The sequence below is a fragment of the Mastigoproctus giganteus genome, chromosome 4, assembly GCF_048544385.1.
Source record: "Mastigoproctus giganteus isolate SK-2022 chromosome 4, ASM4854438v1, whole genome shotgun sequence".
Lineage (NCBI taxonomy): Eukaryota > Metazoa > Arthropoda > Arachnida > Uropygi > Thelyphonidae > Mastigoproctus > Mastigoproctus giganteus.
Window position 1 is genome coordinate 202006953 of NC_143578.1, and position 21489 is coordinate 202028441.

Consider the following 21489-nt stretch of genomic DNA (forward strand, 5'->3'; position numbering starts at 1 on the left):
GATTATGACATCTCTATCTCTACAAGTAAACATACTATCAATCATCGATAGGACACCATTGCTTCCCTTGCTGGTCTGTACTGATCGGAGAACGCCACATCCAACTGCATCATAACTTCTAAATCCTTTTCTTCCTTTACTGTTTTTAATTCAACCCTACCAATTCTATAAGTTGTTTTTGGGTTGTTATTCTTCAAGTGTAAGACTTTGCATCTTGTTGCATTAAAATTGCCTGCCACTTTTTCCTGAAGTCTAAGCCATCCGGAAGAACTGCTGCTTGGAAATGATTGTTTCCTACTCTTCTGATCATCTTGACATAGTCTAAAAATTTTGTACCTATATATCTCTTTGTCAATGTAGTACTGATCCTAGGTGATCTTTCATTGGCCCAGTCTGAAGAGTAACCATTAATCACAGCCCTCTGCTTCTTACCTTGCAGCTGCGTTATTATCTAGCCTACGGATATTTTTTTTTTTTTTTTTTTTTCTTCCCTATGATTCCAGCATGTCGAGCTTTTAGAGTAACCCTTATGTGGTACTGAGTCAATTTCTTTGCTGAAATCCAAGTAAACATTGTCAAAATTATTTCCTACATCCAGCTCATGAGTGACTCAATCAAAATAGTTAACCAAACTTGGTTAAACATGATTTTTACTTTACAAAACCATGCCATGCTTCATTCAGAATTCCATGATCCCATATTGCATTCTTGATCATTGCTTCCATGATTTTCCCTTCCACTGGAGTCAGACTGACTGGTTAGTAGTTACTCGCTTCAATCTGAGAACCATCTTTATGTATTGGTGATACATTGACGCTTCTCCAAGGGAATCTCTCCCGAATCCATTGATGTCCTCATAATTAACCTTAATGGCTCAGTACATTCCTCAAAATTACTGGGTATATGCCACTAACTCCAAGAGCCTTAATTACCTTTAGGCTTGAATGTATTTTCCAATAATCTTCTGAAATTTCAATATTGTTAATTTAATGCTTCTCAGCTTCATTCACTGTTTTTTCTCATCACAAAGGATCAATACAAAGTGTTTGTTCAATTTCTGTTGCTAGGTTATTTTAGACTTTTCTGCACCTATTATACGAAGTTCGGATCTGATTTGTGCTTTTCTTTTGCATATTCACATACATGAAATACTTCTTGCATTTCTTTGCCATCTCAGCAAGTGATTTCTTATCTGCATTTGCCAGCTTAACTTTTTCTGTCATACTATTACAGATCAACTTGTAACTATTATAGGCTTCAGTACTTTTTATCACTCTGTAGCTTTTCTATGCCATCTTTTTCTGGTTTTAACTGGCTAGCTTCATTATTCATCCATCTCATCATCCTCCTTGGCGTATTTTGTTAATGGTATATATGCAGTCAAGACTTCGGTGACTATAGCTTTAAAGGTATACCATAATTCTAATGTATCCATGCCCTGTGTATGGTCTCCAGTTCATAGAGGCTATGTAGCACCTTAAGCTGTCATAATCTCCTTTCCTGAATTTAATGCCCATTTATCATCCAAATGAGAATGCCTTGATCAATCTTTGCTAATGATTCCCATACTGTCACACTGATGTCATCTGTTTTATGGGTGATCACGTCTAGAATATTCTTGCCTCTAGTACTTTCCCTAACATACTGACACAAATAACATTCATCTAGTTGCTTTAAAAATTTTGTTCACCATGGTGTTTCCCCTCCCACTTGCTCTTATCAATTAGGGGTAAATTGAAATCATCTATAGTAAGTTTTGACACTTGTCGAATGTCTGTATTGATGTGAAAATTATTTTTTTTTAGCTAACATTGTGTGTCAGTAATCATAATCTCTTTTGCTTCACTTGTGGAAATATTCACCATAAAATCAGACAGTGAATCACTGATTTTTATAAGGAAGAATATGAATATCGTGCTTATTTTGGTGATTGAATTGGTGAATGAGATGAATCATGGACTGTGCATTATGTTTGCCATCCATATGTTTAAAATGTTAGACTGGGTTGATTATTGGAAGGTGAAAATCCTTTGGATTTGGTATACCTATCGTGGGGTGCAAACCCTAAGGTCACACATTGGATTGTTTTTTTTTTGTTCTTTGCATGTGCAGTATTACAGGATACAGCACCAAGAATAAAGCTGCAATACAGTTCAAATTTGTTATCAGCTATTTATCCTTTCTCCCATAGTGCAGCTGTACAAATTCCAGAACTTTAATACTTCCAGCACATACTCTCTGATATATCCTTTACTGAGCTAAGTGAATTTGAGGTCACTGTTGAAGTCAAAGCCATGCCAAGGAAGATACAGCAGTTTACACAAGTTGAACTGAATAACTGGTACAGGACTTCAGTCTACTGAAAAACACAGCATATCTCTTGGTTGAGATTGAGTGAAAAGAATCTGTTGGCACCTGACACTTCATTTGCTTGGTATAAATATAAAGCACGAAAATGAATTCATTCCTTTCTACTCTGAGGAGTTATCTCTTGTGTTCCGTGCTGAAAATTTATTTGATCAAAACATTGAGGTGGTTTATGGTGATTTCGGAATGGAGATCTTCATTTACGGCCTGATTACCATTGTAAAAGTTCTGCTATACAGTTGGAACATATTATCCTCAATTCTCTTTGCCTATTTTGTACATTTAAGAGAAACTTTTAAATGTACAGAATATTTCTGAAATCTTATTATAAAAGTTTAAATACTAAGATATGAATGGATAATTTGTGATAATTGGAAGATGCTAACCATACTTTTTTGACAACAGTCATTCACTCAAAATATCCTCGGTTCGTTTTTTGAATGGGAGAGCAAAACTGAAGCTGCTCATCAAATTAGATATGGCAAAATGGATTAACTCACTTCTGAAAGCAAAAATGTCTCAAATGAGTCTCTCTCTCCCCCTTCCAGTTAAAGTGCTTCTGCCATTGTTCCATATAAAACTGAGACTAATGAAATAATTTAAGATCATAGATAAATAGGCAGGTTCCTTTTTTGATACATAGTTTCAAAATTTCCCGAGATAACTGATTTAAGTTCCATGGTGCTGTGTTTGGTAGATCACAAATCAGAGAATTGCTGCAAGATGATAATTTCACAACTTCTGTGTTTCAGAAAGAAGTGGAGGCTTTGCTAACATTCAAAACTTGTGCAAAATCTGTTTAAGCATTTCTAAGTATTGAGGAAGGACGGATGTCGGATAGATGTGCGGAAATTTGCCTTTGGCCAGCGGGTGGTTGGTTGGTGGAACCGACTTCCATCACTTGTTGTTGAAGTTGATAGCCTAAACAAATTTAAAGCTCAACTGGACAGGTATTTCGAACGAACGGAGGGGTGAAATGGGAGTGGTGTGTGTGTTTTTTTTTTTTTTTTTTTTTTTGGCTGATGCTGAATAAGCTTGCTTTCTTGCATCATATGCCTCTACTAATGCTAATGCTAAGTCAAAAGACTACAAGAAGGTTATCAACAACAATATGCTTACTAGGTTCAAAAAAGTAGCTTGCAGTATGAATGTGAAGGTTCATTTTCTGTAAGTATTTTCTTGAGTATTTTCCACAGAATCTTGATGGAGTGAGTGAAGAGTAGGATGAAAGATCTTTCCAAGATTCAAGACTATGGGAAAAAGATACTAGAGTAAATAGAAAGTGAGGCAGTGATAGCAGATAACTCTTGGTATTTGAAAAGCGACTCATGTGATGAGCACAAATACATCCATATTCAAGAAAATTGAGTTTAACCACTAAATCCTTAGCTTTGGTGGCTCACTATGGCCATAGTTGCCGCTGCACCTAATAAATCCCGAAAAAAACCAAACAAACCTTAGCTTTGGTATATATTGATTTGACTGAGTATGTTATCATTTTGTTCTTAATACTGGAAACTGTCTGTTGAATATTCTGAATACATATATATGTACATTTTTTTTATTTTGTGCAAAAATGTTGACATGATGGAGCAAAATCAGTTACAGGTATGGAGTCAGCACCTAAGGATTGTACAGGTTCACAAACTGCATTAAAAAAGCAAAAAAAATTTAAAATTTACATATACCAGTGTAAATGTACTTTTCAAATGTATTGTAAAGTATTATTGTTTTTATATCCAGATATTGTAATAGAACTAATTGCTTTTTTAGTTGCTTTTATAGTTGTGTTATGTGCTGTGATTGTTAGATCCATTACTGTAGTGCATAGTATTGTACTTACACAAACTTCAGAGAAGAAATTTATTATGAAAATTGAATTTATCATACATATATCATACCCAAGACAATTTAATTTTAAATGGTCAAAATTTACTTTGTTTACAGAACAGACAGGAAATAAAGGAAGTTCTCAGGAAGTCATCCATGCAGTAGCTGTTCATGCATATAAGTAGTAAGTTTGTCTTATTGTTTTATGATGATGAATTAAATAACCTTATTAGGGAGTCTGTAATGGGATCCTGAAATAATGGAAATGACGTGCACTAGCTAATACTCAGTAAAATGGGGAGGGGTAAATATGAGACATGATTTAAAAGTTCAGTTTATGTATCTTAAAATTGTTCAACTTTACTAGTTATGACTTGTCACAACATGTTTAGTGATTCATCTAGATATAGTAATACATAAATCATCCATTTATCTGCTGCCAGTCTGAATTAGTGCCTGTTGAATAGAAGATGTTTTGTGTAAAGAACCATTGACATGCATCTTTGAATTTTAACTCAAGCACAAGCATTCTCTTCCAAAAAGTGCTACAGAAGTCATTAAGTTGAAAAATTATATACCAGAGTGACAAAAATCTGTTTTAGTTTATTTATACATTGATTGAGAAATATTCTATTTCTCAATCAATATTTTTGTTTTAGATATGCATCATAGATTGTGTTAGAAATTCAGCAGTATTGTCATAAAAATATAAAATGGTCATTGTCCTGCCTGTAGCTCACATCCTGCAATGCTGCACTTTTCTAAATTTATTCTGGTGTCCCACGGTGAGTATAGTATTTTTTAATGAATATTAACAATATTATGCTTATTGGCATGATGCTAAAAATGTTCATAGATCACAATCTTTGTGCCCTTTGAGAGGGGCACAAAGTGTGATCTTATTTTTATTTTTCTAGTTAGACTTATGTAAGCAAATGGTCTGTAAAGTGGTCCAGTAGATACTTTGTTTTAAAAAAATTATTTAAAAATGTTTCCAATTTAGAAGCAAACAATGGATTGTTCATAATAGATTGAAAATACAGGTGACATCAACAACTAAACTGTTTGAATTATTTGGCCAATTTTAAATATGGAACAGCAGAGCAATTTTGATGTAAGCCATGCCTGAACAAAGGAAGGGAATAACTGCATCCATGCTTGTGTTAAAATAAGTGATTTACTGAGCAACAAATTTGTATTGAATTTTGTTTTGAATTAGGAAAAATTCAACAAACTGACAAAATATTTAAAGCAGCTTTCAGTGAAGATGCTATGTGTCATTTGCAAACTTTTCACTGGTTATCAAAGTTTAAAGAGGACTGCTTGTCTGTTGTAAATTATCCTCACTCTGCTACCCTTCAATTTCAAACACTAGTGATTCAGTCATTTGTTTTCATGATCTGATCAGGAATGGTTGACATTTAACTATCTGCTAAGTTGCTAGTGAAATTGGTATTTTTTCTGTGCCATGCAATTGATTTTAACATAAGGTTTGGGAATTCAATGTATTTTGGCAAAGTTTTTGACTTCATCCTCACAGACGATCACAGAGAGTGGAGATTTTGAGCAAGCGCAATGGTGATGGGATTCTTCCTCTTGCCCAGATTAATCACCAGAGGGGGGGACAAATTCAAATTGAGGAAAGATAGTTGTAGAATAGATGTGCAGAAATTTGCCTTTAGCCAGCAGGTAGTTGATTGCTGGAATAAACTTCCATTTGTCATGTCATTGTAGAAGTTGACAGCTTAAATAAATTCAGTGCAGAACTAGACAAACATTTGGAGCAAATGGATGGGTGAAATGGGAAGGATTTTTTTTTTTTTTTTGACTGATGCCATATAAAATTGCTTTCTTGCATCACCCTACTAATGCTAATATCAGGACCTTCATCAACAGGCTGCTGCTGACTCACACTTTGTTTCTTGTATCATTTTCCCTGAAAAATCATAGGCACATGGCCACGACTCAGGAACAAAGACCCAATCCTTTCACTGGAAGGCTCTGTCTTTTCCAAGGCCCCAAAAAAAAAAAAGCAAGACAATCTCAATCAAATGTGAAGATCATGGTTATTTTATTTCTTGCCTTTCAGGGCATTGTTCATTATGAATTTTCCTGCATGGTTATTAGTAAACTACAAACCAGTTCTACAGCAATTGGGTTATGCTGTTTGGAGAAAATGGAATCGGCACTTGTATCATGGCAACCCCCCCCCCACACACACAAAATAAAGGTCACTGATTTGAGTAAATTATTCAGATCACGACACAAGCCATTAGCAATTCCAAAAGAAGCCTGACAGGAATGTTTCCCGAAGTGCAGAAGCTTTGGAATTGCTATATACAGTGTCACAGAGACTATTTCAAAGATGATTCATCCTAATAACCAGTGTGTGTCATATTCCCAAATATTAGTTCAATCCCCAAATGTTTACCTTAAATCGTCTCATTGTTATATAAACAAACACTTGAAATCAACGATTTTCTATTTGTTTCTTCTAGAACTTAACCCCGGGGGCTCACATCTGGTGAGTATGGGCTTGGCACACCCAGGGTCCTGAGCTGGATATCATCATTCTTCTCTTTCTTGGTGATTCCCTTCTACTTTTGACTCTCTCTCGCTCTCGCTCTCGCTCTCGCTCTCGCTCTCTCTCTCTCGCTCTCTCTCTCGCTCTGTCTCAGGGTTACTCGGGAACTTTTTTTTTTTTTTTTTTCCTGGTGCAGCATAAGCCTCAGGCTTCCTTGCATCATATGGATAATAATAATAATAATAATAATAATAATAATAAGAAACTGAAAAATATTTTGCACCAATTTATTGATCATTCAAAACAGTTAAAATCTTAATAAATACAGTGATTTTCTGGGATGAATGGGACTATTACTGCCTGAGATAATGGAAATCCTGGGTAATGTTTTCTGAGATTTCAATTGTTCTAATTTTTTTCAACTTTTCTTATAAAGGTTTAGGATTCATTTTCCTTCTACACAGGGGTGTGTCAAGCCTTCTAAGCACCTAGATACAAAGAGAGGAAAATATTGCCTTCACTACTATGAAAGGTACCATAATAATACTACTATTTTGGTGCCTCTGGAAGCAAATAGTTTCCAGGTTTCTGTGTTAATACAGCTCTTTCTGTACAGCACTTATTACTTATGATAATTGAGGCGCCTCCGTAGCCAGGTGGGAAGGAGCAGCAGTGCATAGCACACGCTTCTTGATTAGACCGGGGTTCGAGCCCGTCGCCACCAAATATGAAGGATGCGGAAAGGTCAGGGAATGACCACCGCATATCCCGGAGCAATATGGCCTTAGTTGCTAATGCTCCTAAAAAAAAAAAAAAAAAACCAAACCAAACTTATGATAATTGTAATAAAAAATACTTTGTGCAAAATAATTTTAAAAATCTTTTATTAAACAGAATTAAGTGGAGTAAGTATGCATAAAATACAGAGTAAAATAATATGCATTGAATTAATAATGCATATTACTATACTATAGTTTAGTATATAAGCTGGAAAATATTGGAATTTCAGGGAAAATCCTTAAATGTATTCTAGGAGGGCTGTAGAGCAGGGCCATCTGTTATTAACCTTTAATTACAACCCTCTTTGCACAATAGGAGGCAGCATCTTCTGATTAATGATTCTTGAAATTGGGCTAATATAAGAAGTAAGGTTTCCTTCTATGTTTTTATGATGGGAAGATACATTTTTACAGTAAACTTGAATGTGGGAGGGGGGTACTTTGAGAAAAGAAAAAAACAATTGACAGTAAACCTCAAAAAGATTTAACTAAGGTTAAAAATAATAAAATATCTTTTCTCTAAAGAAGTAACCTAAAAAAACTAGATAAGGTTAAGGCACGCATCCAAGGTCACTAAGATGTGAGTCAGTTTATAATGATTGTGAAGTGAGCAAACTCTGGGTGTAAACTATAGACATGGAACAAAACCTCCCGCACAGATGTTTAAATAAACTTGTTTCTTCTACCAAAGCACAGAAAATGTAAATAAAATACAATATAATGCTGAATATTGTTCAAACACACCACACCCTTGAATAAGGGCACTTAAGAAAATACAGTATTATTAATATTCTCTTCTTAATGTTGATACACACACACACACACACACACACACACACACACACACACACACACACACACACACCACTTAACCATAACTCCTTTATTCATTGTAGTATCTCTTCCAATCCTGCATTGTCTCAATTTTTGTAAAAGTGATATGCTGTTGTCATGCACAACAGTATCAGAAGCTTTGCTAAAATCTAAGTGAATTATGTCAAAATTATTTTTTGCATCCAGTTCTTTTTTGATATCCTCATATTAGCTGATCAGATTGCGCTCACCTTAACAAATCCATATTGTGATTTTCTTAACTCATTTTTATCCAGATGATCATCTGTTGCTTCTCTAACTATGGACTTCATAATTTTCCCTGGCACATAAGTTAGACCTACAATTCTGTAATTACTCACTTCACCCATTAAACCACTTTTGTGAATTAGGGTGTCATCTCCATTCCAGTGATGCTCTTGTTACTATAACTAAAAGTTCAATTACTTCTTTTGCTATTTTTTTAAATATTGGATAGGGTTTTATTGGCACTAGAAGCTTTGTTTATTTTTAACTGCAACAATTTCTCTCCATTTTCTTTTCAGTGATCATAAAATCATTTACTTCCCATTTAGTATTAGATAGAGACTTCTAATATCCTCTTTAACCTCTATATTTTTCATCTAAAAATATTTATTTTTATCGTCAACCAATACATGATCATTGGTATTTGTGCCATTCATATGAAGTGAGGCAATAAGATGAGTGAGCCATACTCATACTTATCCATTGTAATGCCATACTCATAATTGTTCATCCGTTTTAGGCATGTTAGCATATATGCATAATGCACCTTTTGTCTTCATGTCTGTCTGTCCAGCTGCCTGCATGTAATAAGTTGACTCCTAAAGGATGGATTTTCATAAAATTTTATATTTGGCCCTTTTAGAAAAATTTGTTAAGAACCCCAAATTTCATTTAAATTAGATGAATAGAAATCTGGAAATTATTACTTTATCCATACGTAATAACTTGATTCTCAGTGGATTTTCATGAATTTTATACTTAGCTCTGTTAGAGGGAAATGTATAGAGTAATTTTAAATTTCATTAAAATCATACCAATAGAAATCTGGAAATTATTATTTATTTTCCATACATGTCATATACAATAGTCATCTACACATATATGTATACTGAAGCATTGGATATTATGGTTTTTGCTGTGCTGTGATTGGAAGAATGAATGGAAATGTAGTGGATGCACATAAACAAAAAGTTCATACATAAGTCATTACTTTTATTATTTTTTATATATATATATATACAGTGCTTTTTTTGGAATGGTACGCAACGGTACGGCGTACCGGAATCTTTCCAGTGACGTGTGACATTTGGATGCAGTACAATTAGATCAAAAATGGCTCTTCACTCAAAAAAGGTTGCCGACCTCTGGAACTTAAACATTTGGAATATTCTATAAAAACTTTATTATGAAATTATTTTTTACTTATTTTACTCACATTTTACTTATTTTTTTAGTAGTAATGATAAAAATAATAATTCATAGGAAAAAAAAAATTTAGAATACTTTTCATATCCTCTTAATTTTCAGTTTTTCCTAATAGCAAAGAATGAGTACACACACACACACACACACACACACACACACACACACACACACACACACACACACACACACACACACACACACACAGGGTGTTTCAAAAGTGATGGTCAATTTAAAAGTGAACTGTACAGACTACAATATGCAAAAAAAAGCCTAGTAAACATGGGTCCTTAAGTTAATAATTTTCGAGGTATTGCACATTTATAGTTGGGATCCACCGCTGACAAGGCGAACTGTACAGAGTTGGAATCCACCACTGACTTGTTTGTTTAGGTTAGGTTATGCTCATTCTCTCCATTTCCCCTCTCTCATTGCACTGAGATGTAGCAGGCATACTAGTACTTATCAAAGGATAGTCAACATGGAAAGAGGTTACAGCAATGAAGAGTATGCAGACATGCACTTCATGTGTGGTAAAGCCAACAGCAGTGCACTCGAGACTGCACGTTTGTACCAAGAAGCATTTCCCCGCCGAAGGCAGCCCAGCAGGCGCACATTCATCAGGGTACATCAATGCTTTAGAGAATATGGGCTCTTCGCACATGGAGTACGAGTAGTTCGGCCCAGAAGCATAACACCTGATGTTGAGGAAAGAGTGTTAGAAAGAACATCCTGTAACGTGTAATATCTGTAAAATCCTGTGGTGTCGAAACCAAAAATTAAAAATGTATTATCTTATGTTTAATAAAATCACCCTTAGCAAAGGATTCACAGCTTTTCGCTAAACTAGTGCCCCCATAGTGAGTGGCGTATCTTAACAGGAAATGTGCATTATCTCGAAAACGGTTCATTTGAGGTTGTCACAGACATTCTCTCAGATATGCCAGACAAGCTGTACTTGCTATCTGGGAGTCTAAAACGCTGATGGAACTGATATTCCGGTGACACTCAAGTCAAGTGGACCCAATTTCGGCGAAGTCCAGACGGTCTGTGACAGCCAAATCCTCTGCTTGCACCTTCATGATGGTGGGACGGTTAGTAATCCTGGGTATAACCTCCATGCACAAGTATATGGTGGGTGACCACCCAGGTGTGAACCAGCATAAGCAGGGGTCGAGGTATGGCGCCCACACCACATGGAGGAACGCCGCCCCTCTATGTTACCAGGCAGTACTAGGTGGTAGATGACTCTCATCAACCGGTGAAATACCACCACTTTGCTTATTGGAGGCTTGAAATGGTGGAACCCATGTTTAGTCTCTAGAGCTAAGTTCCGGTCAACCTTTTCCTATCTCTTCCATCATGCAGTATGATTGATGACTTTTGAGGTTATGATGAACGTCGTGGCAAGATCCAATATTCCTTACATTTCGAGGGTACAGCTCTAAAACGGTGTTCGCAGGCCGGCTGCTAGTTAGTACACCGGACTGAACCTATTGGTAACTCTCTAGGAAGCTTCCGGATCAGCTAGTGTATAATCTTGCTGCCTCTACTCTGCCAGATAGTGACTGGAGGGAGTCCGAGTAGTGTGTATGCGGGGAGCATTGTCGAGGCCACGTTATGTCAAGGATCTGGGTATATTCTTACCACATGTACGACATATCCAAAAATTTCATTACTTCATACAGCATGTCCCACCTACTTTTTCTTACTATTGAATACACCATGAATTGTTAAACTAATAGAGCAAGCTTATCTGCGAAAAGATCTAAACCTCCCAAGGACTTCCTAATTCATTTCACAAATATACGTGGTCTCAATTCTAATCTCAACGATGTCCATTTCCACTTGCAGACTGCCAAACCCCATGTACTTTTTCTGACAGAATCTCAGTTATCGGTTGATTCATCTACTGCTCATCTCAGATGCCCAAATTATTCGCTGTATGATTCCTTTCACCTCAAAGGTGGTACTTGTGCATATGTCCATTCTGATATTCCCTGTCAGAGACTTGGCAATTTGGAATCTCCTCTCTTTGATCTTCTCTGGCTTAAAATCTCTCTACCTCATTGTGTCAAATTCATCTGTTGTCTCTACCGTTCTCCCAACTCCACTAATCACTTGGAGCTCTTTGACTTCCTCTCTTTGCAACTTGACTTTCTCCAGTCCAACTTTCCTAACAGTGAAGTAATTTTCCTTGGTGATTTTAACGTTCACAACTCCAGCTGGCTTCCGTTTTCTAGTTACACCGACCCAGCAGGTCGAGATGCTGAGGCTTTTGCAATTACTAATGACCTAGCACAGATTGTTCATTTACCTACAAGAATACCGGACAATCCTAATCATAAAGCCAATACGCTAGATCTTTTTCTCACAAACAACCCTTCTAAGTGCACGGTCGAAGTGAGAGTTCCTTTGGCACTTCAGATCACAACTTGGTGATTGTCTCTTCTCCAATGGAACCTTTATCTCATGGCTATTCCCAACCTCGTGTTGTTTGGCATTACAAGAATGCAAAATGGGATGACCTGCGAGACTTCTTTTCTTCTTTTCCTTGGTCGGATTACTGTTTCAAAACTTCTGATGTCAACATTTGCTCAGATCGTGTCAGTGAAATTATTCTTGCAGGAATGGAATCCTTTATCCCACACTCCACTTTAAAATCTCGTCCTTTATCTAAACCTTGGTTTTCCAATAAATGTGCTAAGGCTGTCCAAGAGAAGAATGTTGCATATCGTAATTGGCTTGTTTCTAATTCTTCAGTTTCATTTTCTGCCTACACCAAAGCTCGCAACAGTTGTAAAGCAGTTATTAACCAGTCCAAACTAGAGTTTGAACAGGCTAAGAGTAGAAAACTTGCTTCTTGCCCTAATGGTAGCCGAGCATTCTGGTCTCTTGCCAAAGCTATTGGCCGCAACTTTTGCCCATCTTTGCTCCCACCTCAGTCCAAACCAGATGGTTATGTTGCCACTTCAGCCAAGGATAAAGCTGACCTGCTAGCATCCCATTTTTCTTCCAGCTCATGTATTAATGATCTTGGTAAAACACCTTCCCAACACGCTCCATTCAATGCCTCCTGTGGTCTTCCGTCAAAAGGATATCAGAAGGATTTTGATGAATCTTGATGCTAAGAAAGCTCCAGGTCCTGATGGTATTTCTCCACTTGTTCTCAAAACCTGTGCTCCTGAACTTACTCCAATTCTTTGCCACCTTTTTACACTTTCTTATTCCAAAGGTGTTTTTCCTTCTGCTTGGAAATTTGCTCATATCCAGCCAGTTCCTAAAAAGGGTGACAAATCCCTCCCATCCAATTATCGTCCCATTGCAATTACTTCTACTCTTTCTAAAGTAATGGAGAAATCAATTAACCGCCAACTCTTAAACTACCTAGAAACCTTCCGTCTGATCAACGATGGATTCCGTCAGTGTCGATCCACTGGAGATATTCTGGCTTATGTTACCCATTTATGGACTAATTCAATGGAAAGGTTTGGTGAAACACAAGTAGTTGCGCTTGACATCTCAAAGGCTTTTGATCGTGTTTGGCATAAAGGTCTTCTAAACAAACTTCCATCTTATGGTTTGCCAACTGTTTTTAGTAATTGGTTATCCAGTTTTCTCTCTGATCGCTCACTGAGGGTGATGGTAGATGGCTCTTTGTCTTCTAACTTCTCCACTAATGCCGGTGTCCCCCAAGGTTCAGTTCTTTCCCCCACTCTTTTCCTCTTGTATATCAATGACCTTCTTCCATTGACTGGAAATCCTATCCATAGTTTTGCCGATGATAGCACATTTGCATTCAACTTTCCATTTTGAGAAACCTTGTCCTGCTCAATCAGCTTCAACTTCTCGAAAATCTGCTACCAATTCCTTAAATGCCGATCTTCAGGTAATTCTCCAGTGGGGCAAAGACAACTTAGTTGATTTCAACCCTTCTAAAACTCAGTCTTGTCTTATATCTCACAAAAAGGATTCTTCTACTCCTATGCTTATCTTTAGTGACACTCCGATTTCTAGGCAAAATGATATATCTCTTTTGGGGATTTCCCTGACTTCTAATCTCTCTTGGCACAAGCACATTACAAATATTGCTTCCTCTGCATCTAAAAAACTTGGTTTTCTCTTTTGCTCTCGGCGTTACTTTTCTTCCAAACAGCTGCTCACTCTGTATAAATCGCAAATTCGCCCTGCCATGGAATATTGTTCCCATATCTGGGGTGGTGCCCCCAAAACCTCTCTCCGGCTTCTTGATTCCATTCAGAAGAGGGCAGTTAGGTTAATTAATGATTCATCTCTAACAGAGTCTCTCCACTCGCTTTCTCATAGACGCACTGTTTCTGCTGCATGCCTCTTCTACAGATACTTCCATGGGCACTGTTCTTCTGAATTGGCTTCTATAATTCCTGCTCTCTCTTTCAAAACAGTCCGAACACGTGCCACCACCAGCCAACATCCATTTACTGTCTAACTTCAAACCCACAGAACCAACTTTTCATCTTCCTCATTTATTCATTCAACTGCCGTTTTCTGGAACAAACTTCCTTCATACGTATTTCCTGAAAATTACAATCTACAGAAGTTCAAGTCCAATGTCAACAAATATCTTCTTTCGTCTTCTTAACCTCAAACCCAAGCACGGTACTAAGTACTATAGGTTCTAATACCTCTCGTGTTTGGGGTTCACATAAAAAAAAAAAAAAAAAAAAAATTTGCGGTCCAATGTTCACTGGGACTTTTTTGCTTATTTTAGTTTGTACTTTTCACCTTTAAATTATTGACCATCATTTTTGAAACACCCTGTATTATGGTGCAAGGAAACTGCAGGCTTTTGCTGCACTGACTAAAAAAAAAGTAAATAATAAAATACAAATTATGCTCTTCTCTCTTCACATAAATAACTTTACCTAGTTCTGGAATTCTTTATAACAGTGAAAAAAAAATACCATTCATTTTACTAACCCTTCTGAGAGCCTTACAAACCTAAATCATGTCTCCTCTAAGGTGCCTAGTTGCCAAGCTTTGTACCCTATATAATTGAATCTTTCCTTGTGCAGTTGCATTTTTGCTGATCTCTCCATTCAAGTTGCCCATTTTTGGATCCTTTCAAGAAGCTGAATGTTTTTTTTTTTCAGAATTATTACTATCATTAATTATTACTACAGCAGACTCTCGATTTACCATGATCGGTTTAACCGGGAAGCGGATTAACTCCTTCAAGACTCCAAATTTGGAAAAAAAAAAAAAAAATCAACCAGAAATCATAAAATTCAAGTAATAACTAGAATTGGTATAAACAGATATTTTGCAAGTCGTAAATAAGCGATAAGGAGTGGAGTTATAAGTCGTCATTGGGAGATTAATGTGCCTAGTATTTTGCAACCTCCGCTGTCTTCACATCCACCGCTCAAAAAAAAAAAAAAAGAGAGAGACCAAATGTTTAGTTTTAGTGCGTTGCGTCGATTGTTGTGTTCCGGCGCACCACAAAAAGACAAATTTTTTTTCGTTATTTATGTCAGGGATATCGAACTTTTTTTTATAGTAAATATATATATTTATATATGTTTATAAATTGCAAAAATGATGGGTAAATGCAAAAGAGTTGTGGTTTTAGCTAAACAGACTTGAAATTATTCAAAAGTTTGAAAACGGTTCATTCGTTAAATCTCTAATGAGTCATTATAATGTTGGTGACCAAACCTTACGCGACATTTTAAAAAATAAAGGGAAGCTATTAGATTTAAAATTGACATTGCAAAAAATAAAGAGAAGCATCGTATTGGACACAACGAGTAATGCGTGGTAAGTTTTTTTATCTGTCACCATATTTTTTACGTAGATTGCTGAACATTTTTCGATACAGTAAGTCCCTGACTTACGCAACTACGGAATTACATGTATTTGTTTTCACTCAATTTTTTTATTTTTAATTTTTAGGATTGTAAAATTTAAAACAACAAAAAAAAAAAAAAAAAGCAATCAATAACAACAATCACGGTACACATAAATTGCACAAGTGAGATCGGAGTAACAAGCAAAAAAAATAGGAAAAAAAGAGAAGATTCTTACAATTATTTATAGGTTTTTTTTTTTATATGACTGAAGATTTCAGTGAAGGGGACACACACTTCACCATAATAATGTAAAAACCCACAGAATTCCAGCTATTGGTTTTATCGCTAATGCAATAAGATCGAGTTTAGTACCCATTTATAATAGATTGCGCTAATAGAAACGCCCAATAAAACGGAAAGTGCAAATTTTTTTATTGTTTTTTGTTGATCTCCAGAAATGTGCTTTAGTAAAATTTGAGCTTGTGCGGAGTGATAATAGTGAGTTTTCACCTTAACCCTGTGAAGCTCTTTATAGAAAATTTCATTTTGACTGTTATCATGGTGCCAACTAAGAGAATAAGCGACAGCGGTACTACTAAATCTACCAACAAAAGGAAAGTGATCGATTTGGATGAGAAAATTAAACTAATAAGAATGTATGAAAATGGTCAAACATTAACAAGTATCGCGCCGAATTCAAATGTATCAATAATAATATACAGTAGAAGCAACATATAACTATTCATTCCTGAGTTACATAAAAATCAATGAAGTAAGAAGTCCTGGAATGTATCTCTTATGTATGTCGGGGACTTTGTATTTTTGGATTAACCGGGAAATCGATTATCCGGGATTTGTTTTTTACCATCTATCCCGGAAAATCGAGACCCTAATGTATTTGTTAAGCAGCTATTTAAAACTCCACACCTCTAGCTGTAAGTCCCTTTGCTCACCAGTTAAGGATTTCACTTTCTGGCTATGATTTCTACTTCAAGCTTACAGAAATCAAGTCACTGGACTTGATTTCTGAATTATGATATTGCTACCTTTTGGTATCTCCAGGACCATGACTGACCTCATTTCATTTACAGATGCTCCAAATGCCTTCATAACACATGCCAATAGTTTTTTGCAGATCTGTCCTGTTCTTCATCCAGTGAGAACAACACTGTTGACTGTAGCACTAGGTTGCTTCTTGAGAACTAGATGCTTCATGCCTTATGCTGTGCTCCTTAGAACATTCTTTGCTGACCTGGGAATTCTTCTTAGGTGGAATTCTCCTGTGGTGCCATGTGCCAGCTACCGTGACTTTGACTCTCTGCACCATCTGCTGACTCTGTTTCTGGGTGGGAACTGCAGATGGCAGCTTATGTTGCCATGGAATTCCCGTGAAAGGGCATGACTGCTGCCCTCTCTACCTTGCTGACCTAGTTGGATTTGTTTTCATCAGCTTTCTCATTCCAGGATTCTGGTCTTCTGGGAGTCTAGTTTGGATTTTCTTGCTTGGATTCTGTTAGTCCTTCTGTCTGGTGGACTGCTCCTTGCTGATGGAGTGGAGTACTTTCCTGTTCCATGATTTTCTGCTCTCTGCGTAGTGCATTGCTGATGTCTGGACTTTGTCCTGACATGGACACTGTTGCCCTGCTGCTCCAGCAGGCGGTCTTCACTACTTATCATTATCTCCTTAGATTGGGGTCGGAAAGGCCTGCTATGAGCCATTCCATCCCCTACCTCCTTTAGGGTCCCTTCACTTAGTATTGGTTCCTGCTTCTCATTTGCCTGGAGGATATTTTCCCTTTCTACTTTCCTTCTTCACTTTCTCTACTGTTCGTCTATTCTGCTCTTTTCTTTGGATGGCTGTGACTCCTGTTCAGGTCAGAACTTATCCCTCTACTGTCCTGGCCCAACTCCCCATGCTGCTGGGCAGATGCTAGGAGACCCCTTCCTGTGATCAACCTCCCAGTAATTAAGTGGCCGGGTGAACAGCCACAGCACACTATTCATGGACAACATAATTCAGACACTTATCTGGCTAGGCAGCATTGCTTTCAAGTTTCATTCAGTTTTATGGGAACACTTGACACATATTACAATACAATTCAGTGGCTGCGGCTTTAACCAGGAGAACGACCAGTGGTGTTTCCAAGATCATGATCCAATGAACCGTCCTCTGTATGGCCATCTTAAGTAAGTGCCCAGTCAAGGTACACATGCTTATAGCCACCTCATCACCAATTACACCTAAAATTTGCTTACAAATAACGTCATTAGACTATTGATGACTGGAAAAACAGTTGCCTTTCCAATAAATTATTTCCTACTATGCTGTGTGGCACCTCCGTAGCCAGGTGGGCAGGAGCAGCAGTGCGTAGCACATGCTTCTTGATTAGACTGGGGTTCGAGCCTGTGACCACCAAATATAGGGGATTCGGAGAGGTCAGGGAACGACCACCGCATATCCCCGGAGCAATATGGCCTTAGTTGCCAATGCTCCTAAAAACCAAATAACAAACAAACTAACAAACTATGCTGTGTGGATAGTAGATGGAGGATGTAGTGAAAAACTAATGAGTAGAATCACTCCACTGTCCTGGTCCAACAAAAACAAGCAGGTGGCAGCAATGTTTTGGCATGGGTGATGTTTTCCCAGGAATTTATTCTCTCCGCCACTCATACCTTTAGACCATGTTCCAAATGGTAAAAGCTACCTATCCATTGTAGCCAATCAGGTACACCCCTTCATGGTGACTTGTTTCCTGGAATGGGATAGGTACATTCCAGCAGGATAATTTTGTGCCCTGCCATGTTTCTGGTATTTTTTTAAGAGTGGTTCGTTGAACAAAAAGTGACTTCCAGGTGGCACTACATTAGCCGCCAAATTTGCCAGATAAATCCCATAGAATACTCCTGGATTATGTATTGACAGATTTGGCTTTTAGATCCTCCACCACACTCTAGCAGATCTATGGAATACAGTACAATATAACTCCTGTAACATTGAGGCATTATAGAGTCCATGCCTTGCTGTATGCAGTGGTTCTGGCAGCAAGAGGAGGACATGTGCTTTAATTAGGTTGGTGGTCATAATGTTTTGACTGGAGAGAGTATTTACATAAATGTAAAACTCCTTTTTTTCTTCTTAGCTCTTAGCAAGTAATTTCTCATACTCATCTATTGTCAGCCTAAACAGTTCTGCAGTAATATTACAGCTTGTAAATAATATATATCTGAATGCTTTTCATCAGTCTAACTGCACCATGCCATTGTTTTTTGCTCTGTTTAAACTGTTTCCTTATTCTTATTCATCCACCTCAATATTCAGCGAGGGGAATGCCAGAGGTGTATTCAACTCTAGCAGTAAGCTACAGAATCTTGAAATAACTGGGAGTAAAGTGGAGGAGAAACTGTTGAAGATAAACACAAGAAAGGCACCCGGGGTGGATGGGATCTATCCAGTTATATTAAAGGATGCAGCAAAGGAAGTAAGCAAACCCTTAGCCATAATTATGAGAGCTTCCTTGGACTCAGGGGAGGTACCCATAGACTGGAAATGTGCAAATGTGACCCCAATTCACAAAGGAGGATCAAAGGCTGACACAAGTAATTATAGACCTGTGAGCTTAACTTCTGTTCCAGGAAAATTAATGGAGGCACTGGTTAAAGAAGCACTGCAGGATCATTTAGACAAGACTTCAGTTATAGCTCAGACACAGCATGGTTTTGTTAAGGGGAAGTCTTGCCTGACCAACTTGATCGGATACTATGATGCAGTCACAAAAGAACTGGATGCAGGGAATAACTTTGATATTATATACTTGAATCTTAGAAAGGCTTTTGATACTGTTGCACATGGAAGACTGCTACACAAATTGGAGCAGTGTGACATTGGAGGCAAATTGCTGCTATGGATAAAGGGGTGGTTGAGGGGGAGAAGACAGAGAGTGGTAATCAATGGACACTGCTCATCGTGGACTGATGTTATTAGTGGAGTCCCTCAGGGCTCAGTGTTGGGTCCATTATTGTTTTCTGTATTTATAAATGATATTGATGATGGCATATCGGGCTTAATGTCCAAGTTTGCAGACGATACAAAGGTTGGCAGGGTTGTCAAGGACACTACTGACACTATGCTGCTGCAACAGGATCTGGAAAGGTTGAGCAGATGGGCTGAGAGGTGGCAAATGAAGTTTAACATTGACAAATGTAAAGTACTACACATGGGAAACAGCAACCCCAGAGCAACGTATCAACTCTGTGGTACTACACTGACAGTGGTAGAGAATGAAAGGGACTTGGGGGTGGTTGTGCAGGCAGATATGAAGTTCTCTGAGCAGTGCAGACGGGCTGCAAGAGTAGCTCATGGAGTATTGTCAATGATATACAGGAATTTTTCCAGCAGGGATAAGGAGGTGATTATTCCATTGTATAAGGCGATGGTCAGGCCACACCTAGAGTACTGTATACAGGTCTGGAGGCCTCATTTCAAGAAGGATGTAGAGCTGCTGGAACGAGTACAGAGAAGGGCAACAAGATTAGTGAATGGAACAAAGGGGTGCTCTTACAAAAAAAGGCTTAAGTTTTGCAAATTACAGTGTCTGGAGACTAGGCACCAGCGAGGTGATCTGATAGAGGTGTATAAAGCCTTGAATGGTTTAAGCATGCTCAATGCTGATGGGATTCTTCCTCTAGCTCAGAAAAATCACCTGAGAGGGCATAAATTCAAATTGAGGAAAGACAGATGTAGGATAGACGTGCGGAAATTTGCCTTTAGCCAGCGGGTGGTTGGTTGGTGAAACAGACTTCCATCCCTTGTGGTGGAGGTTGATAGCCTAAATAAGTTTAAGGCTCAGCTGGACAGGTATTTTGAACGAACAGAGGGGTGAAGTGGAAGTGGGTTTTTTTTTTTTTTGGCTGATGCTGCATAAGCTTGCTTTCTTGCATCAAATGCCTCTACTAATGCTAAAATAATAAATAAATATTGGCCTTGTGCTTTATTTTTTTAATGATATTTATGCATTTGTGGCCGCTTCTGTGATGATTTTAAAATTATTCGTTAACTCACTTGTATTTTCCCTGTCCAAGTTATCTTTCCATGCAGCATCTTTGACTCTCAATGTTTCCTTTTCTGAGATTGAAACCTCTACACTTAGTTTTAGTAGCTGAGACTTAATTTACTCCACAGTTACATTCTGACAAGCATAGCAAGTAATTGCTATGCTTGTCAATCCTATATATACTATCAGGATTATGATTAATGATCAGGTGCAGCATATTCTTGCCCCTTGTATTTCCATAACATACTGATATAAATAGCAATCTTCCAGTTGATTTTAAAATTTTGATCTCTGTGGCATGTTTTTTTAGTTTAGAAGGAGTATTTTACTTTTTTTACCTACTTAATACAAATACTGTATAAATTAATCGAAAAAATAATCCAAGGACATCATGAAAGATAACATGGTAACTTTTTCACTCGAAGTTGACCTTGCAATTGTTACTTCCAGTTGTCACTACCTATGCTTAATGCAGGGCTTATCAGAAATATCAACATTGCTTGACTGACATGAATGACACACACACACACACAAAAAGTGGTATTGCAGTAGCATATTATACACTGCTGATTTATTCCAGCACATTCATGTGAATAAAGCACTAGTTGGATAATAAAAAAATTTACTAATGGTTAAGTTTATGGAAGATTAATTATGCGATTTATTGTGATTTTATTTTATTCTTAATTCTAGTGAAAATGGTAAATATACTAGTCAGGGAAGGTTGGGTTCTGCCATTATTGGTGACCATGATTCTTCTTCAGTAAGTTGATTTTTATATTTATTAACTTTACTAGCTCTGGGATTTGTATTATATAATATCA

General features: G+C 37.3%; 1 protein-coding gene across 6 annotated transcripts in view; it reads left to right on the forward strand.

Annotated features, from left to right (window-relative positions):
• Positions 1-21489, forward strand: part of LOC150087330 (FK506-binding protein 15-like) — a 373115-nt gene that overhangs the window by 18800 nt on the left and 332826 nt on the right. For all 6 annotated transcript variants that reach the window (XM_090371133.1, XM_090371131.1, XM_090371135.1 and 3 more), the window contains 2 exons: positions 4315-4381; positions 21359-21428. In XM_090371133.1, the coding sequence (XP_090227259.1) occupies positions 4315-4381; positions 21359-21428 (137 nt within the window). The remainder of the gene's footprint in view (positions 1-4314; positions 4382-21358; positions 21429-21489) is intronic.